Genomic DNA, 4,474 nt, shown 5'->3' with positions numbered 1-4,474 from the left:
GACTTGGTTATCAAATATTCCAGTTCTGCGATACTGATACTATTTTGACAAAAGATGGGACCTGAGTTAATTAAGTTTACTCGCCCAAGCTGAATCTCGTAGTTTTCGCATTACAGGATGCGTATTTTTTCATGAAAAGTCGTATTCGCGTATTTTCGGCCAAAAATCGTACTAAAATACGTAAAATCGTACTGGTTGGCATCTCTGGATTTTCATTTTACACTGTAAGGTTACTTTTTCTTTCTGTGTGCTTTGTCATTCTATTAAATATGTATTCTGTCATGTTCTACTCACACAGTCTACTTCTTCTTTCCTATCAAACATCTATAGTCCTTATCTCCCCTCCTTCTTTTTTATGTTTGTTACTCTCTTGTAACTCCTCTAATCTTCTGGTGCTCATATGACCTTATGCCGTTGCAAGCGCCGTAAAACCTCTACTAAAATGAACAGTCTGAGTTGGCCCTTACAGGCAAGGATGATCAATCAGTCTGCCTCATATGTTCATAGGGTCAAAGCAAGAGTTCTGAAAAACATAGATATTCCCAATCAATCAGCTTTAAACATAAGAACTGTCTCACCACAAACTTCAGGTTTACAGTTAGCTCAGTTCGTCACATGCCAAACTTATGTGCTGGCCACCCTGGTTCAGACCCCTGACAATGCATTTTGCTGCTTGAGGTGTTTTTGTGGCTCCCCACTAACTCGTCTTAATTCTGAGGCAGATAGAGTTACACTAAAATTAAAGGTGCTGCTTCTTAGTCTGAGACAACCTCTGTGGGTGGTTTGCGGGTGCTCTAGTGTGGTTTGGTCCTTCTTTCCAACCCAACAACTATTGTCCTTATCTCCCCTCCTTTTTTGTGTTTGTTGCAGACTCTCTTCGAACACGTCTATCTTCGGCACTTGTATGATCTTATTGTGTTGCAAGTGCCAAAAGCACTTATTAAAACAAAACAAAGACAACCTCAGAACCTTGAAAGTAGCATGAAATCAGCACCCATATTCACAAACACAACAGTAGTTTTGGGGATGTTTCTGAGATGGATAGAGTTACTCTAAATTAAGGGCATTGCATATTAGTCTGAGACAACCTTTCAACATTGAAAGTAGCATGAAAACAGTACCATAACACAAACACAATAGTCGTTTTGGAGATCAATTCAACAAACTTTATTTTTTTTTGCCCTTCAGCTTCTTTTTCTTTGTCATCACTGTCTCTGAAGTTCTTTGAACTGTGAAAAGAAAAAAAAAAGGCTGTACAGACAGGCTTATTTTTTGCAAAGGTTGTTTTGTTGTTTTTTAAAATCAAGGCACTGAACAGCTTAATACATGCCAGCAACAATAAGCTTTACTCTTACTGTAACAAGCACCTGCAAATCTTCATAGATCTCATTCCACCTTTGTGGTGAGGAAAATCCTTATGTGTGTAAATGAAAGGTTGTTGCACTGCTGACTGAAAGACACTAATCTCTCTAAAGAGAGACCAAGCATAGGAATTATATTCAAGAAGACAATGTTCTAATGATTCAAGCTATCGCATCTAATACACGAATAGAGAAGGTGGGACCCAATAAGTTATAAGATGCTAGCAAGTGACACACCCAATTTCTAGTTATTCATGATTAGCGTGACTGCAACAATGTGTATGTGTGTCACCTTCTCATCATAGAGATTACAATAAATTCCTGACATGGAATTGGCAACTCCTATCAGAGGCTCAGAAAGTCAGCAAAACTACTTCTCATCTAAAAGTCACTCTATCAATGTACACACACTACGTCAACCCTATTAACTTTCAAAATAGGACCCAAAAAAAACTGTTCTTGCATGAAAAGATAGCATACACGGGCATATTTCTAAAGTTGAGGCCTATCTGTTGCCTGACTTGTCCCCCTCATTATCTCGCCATCGTTAAATCTTTGAACTTCCATTAAACCTCACAGTGGTTGTAAAACAGAGCACTCAGGGGGGTCCCACTTGAGGTAAAACATGACCATTATCCATGTTTCTTAGTGACATTTTCAATAAACTTGCTTCACAGGACAAGCAAACACAATCAAACATGAATTACTTTTTCTTAGTTTTTTTGTCAACCATGAAAGTTTTCATGACTTTTGTAGTAGTAGTAGTAGTATCAGTAGCAGCAGTAGTAGCTTCAGCAAAGAGGAGGGGAAAGAGAGTAAAACTGGAGAACAAAAGGACAAAGAAAATCTCTGGAAATTTTTTTTGGTCACTGGAAGGTTTCGATCTTGGGATCTTTTGACTGAAAGACGAACATACATCTTAGACCACAACAACCCCGTTCATCTTTATACCCTCATATATTATCTTCTGACAATGAATACATACAGCCGAGCTCGCGTAAACCGCACATGGTTGATATGAAAACAGCCTTAAACCGAGAGAAAAGAAAATCCCCATATTTTTTTTTCTCTTCTACTAGAGCAACCTCTCTAAACCGAAAACTCAGCCAAAGTAAAGAAAAACCGGTGGTCCTGCAGACTTTGGTTAAAAAGCAGACTCCACTGCAATTGTAGTAAACTTACCTTTTTCCAGTCTCTGCTTCTTTACTGGTTGTGCCGTAGACTCGAACCCTGATGTCTTCATCTGTGGCTTTCCATTCTGCTTAGGCTTGCTTTTAGACTTCTGTCCCACTTTAGCTGTACTTTCTTCTTCTTGTGTGTCGCTCTCTTCCTCTCCCTCCTCATTATTAATGTCATCTGACCTGCGTTTGGCCTTTTTCACCCTGCTTAGCTGCTTCTCTTCCTGACCTTCAGTTTCTGCTGCCACGAAGGCAACAAAAGAAAATAAACAATAACAATAACAAATCATATTTTGACAATACAACAGATTTTCTAGCAACAAACATTCTAGTCTCATTAATTAGGAGTTTGCAGAAATGTTAATTTAATTTATGTAACTAAAATGGTCTACAATGAACCTTACATCCAGAGACAATGGATGCAACAAAACCTGGACTGGAAAGAAAGTGAAAGAATCGCTGTTTTTTTTAAAATCCAAGAGCACAACTCCACTAAAAGCCCTGTCTGAGAATTACCCTCTTTTCCCATAAGAAAAAGGCATAACTCTGTACTAGTACTAAATTAAACACTTTTGTATCAATTTTCTACAAAAGCAATCGCACACGATTTAAGTATCATGAAAATATGTTATTAGTTACAGGAAAACCCTGACAGAGGCCAAAATTGCGGGCAAAGCTATCAGGCGACAATGGTCCCTATAGACGGATATCAATTCAAATTAATTACACTATGCATGACTAATTCAGGCCTTCTGGTAAAGTTCTACTAAACTAAAAAACCTGAAAACTAGACTACTTTCATCATATTGTCCGTACCTTTCTGCTGTGTATCTGAACCAGGTCTGTACACTGCCATGCAGGTCAACCTCACACCTGCATCATAGCTGAGCACCAGTTCCGCCTCCTCAGATCCCTGCAGAAAAACCAGCAGTATGATTCTTTTTGTTTTGTTTTTGTAAAAATTTAATTCCTTACTAATCAAAACTTCAGTGTTTCCCCTCCAGGTTTTGAGGTCTTATTTTTTGTAAACATGATACTTGGCTAATAGTGAGTCGAAAGAGGACATGGAAGTATATAACAATAGATAAAAACAGGAGGAAGGTGTTCCCAGGGAAGCATCCTTACTCCTCTCCTCTTTGAAATTAAAATGAATTTCATCTTTCAGGCCCTCCAAATCAACATAAACATCCTTAAGTAAGATCTATGGAAAGACAGCTGCATACCACCTCCACTGCTCTCTTGTCAAATCAAAGGATGACTATGGTTGTCAAGTCTATAGATCTGCAAGACCCCATATCTTATAAATTCTAGATCCCGAACAGAACCAAGGCTTCATCCTTGGCCTGGGCGCTTTCTGCACATCAGCGTTAAATTACATGTACTGAAATGAATCAAATGTGGTTTTGCAGTCGTAGAGTTTACACTGCTCACTCCATCCTACCGTAATTATATTTAAACTGCAATGGAAATCAATTTTTATTTGATTTTTCTCCACTACTCATAAGCAAGATGACTGGACTGGAAGAGAACGTGTCATTCTTTCAATCATGAGAATCAATGGAGAGAAATAAATTTAAATGAGCAGAGAAAAAGATTTATGTCCTTTGATTTTGTGACCACAGCGATTAAGTTGAACTATGAATGAGTTTACCTTTTGTGCACTCCCCCGACGACATCAACTCATCCACAGTCAACAAGGGAAGCACTATTTTCAATAGCATATGATATCTAATCAAAATTGGGACCAAAATTGTCTATGCCTATTTCAATTTTGTTCAGCCAGCCTACAACCATAGGAAAAGTTATCTCCTTACAGTGGGAAAATACATACCAATGTCAAACTTCAGATGCATTATATAAATATGTTACTTCGGCACTGCCTTTCTTTCCTTTTTTTTTCTTCTTCTTTCTTTACTTTAACCTCTGGGCTACATG

General features: G+C 38.2%; 1 protein-coding gene across 2 annotated transcripts in view; it reads right to left on the bottom strand.

The window, feature by feature from the left end:
- Nucleotides 1-1,140: 1,140 nt before the first annotated feature.
- LOC101849696 (p21-activated protein kinase-interacting protein 1-like) overlaps nucleotides 1,141-4,474 on the bottom strand; it is a gene marked incomplete in the record, with an annotated part of 14,035 nt that continues 10,701 nt past the window's right edge. The window contains 3 exon segments of one of the 2 annotated variants that reach the window (XM_013082852.2): nucleotides 1,141-1,229; nucleotides 2,544-2,780; nucleotides 3,356-3,452. In XM_013082852.2, the coding sequence (XP_012938306.1) occupies nucleotides 1,168-1,229; nucleotides 2,544-2,780; nucleotides 3,356-3,452 (396 nt within the window). 2 annotated transcript variants of the gene reach the window in all.

Source organism: Aplysia californica, unplaced genomic scaffold (assembly GCF_000002075.1).
Source record: "Aplysia californica isolate F4 #8 unplaced genomic scaffold, AplCal3.0 scaffold00196, whole genome shotgun sequence".
NCBI lineage: Eukaryota > Metazoa > Mollusca > Gastropoda > Aplysiida > Aplysiidae > Aplysia > Aplysia californica.
The sequence above is the reverse complement of the archived record's forward strand: the minus strand, read 5'-3'. Positions and strand labels throughout refer to the sequence as shown.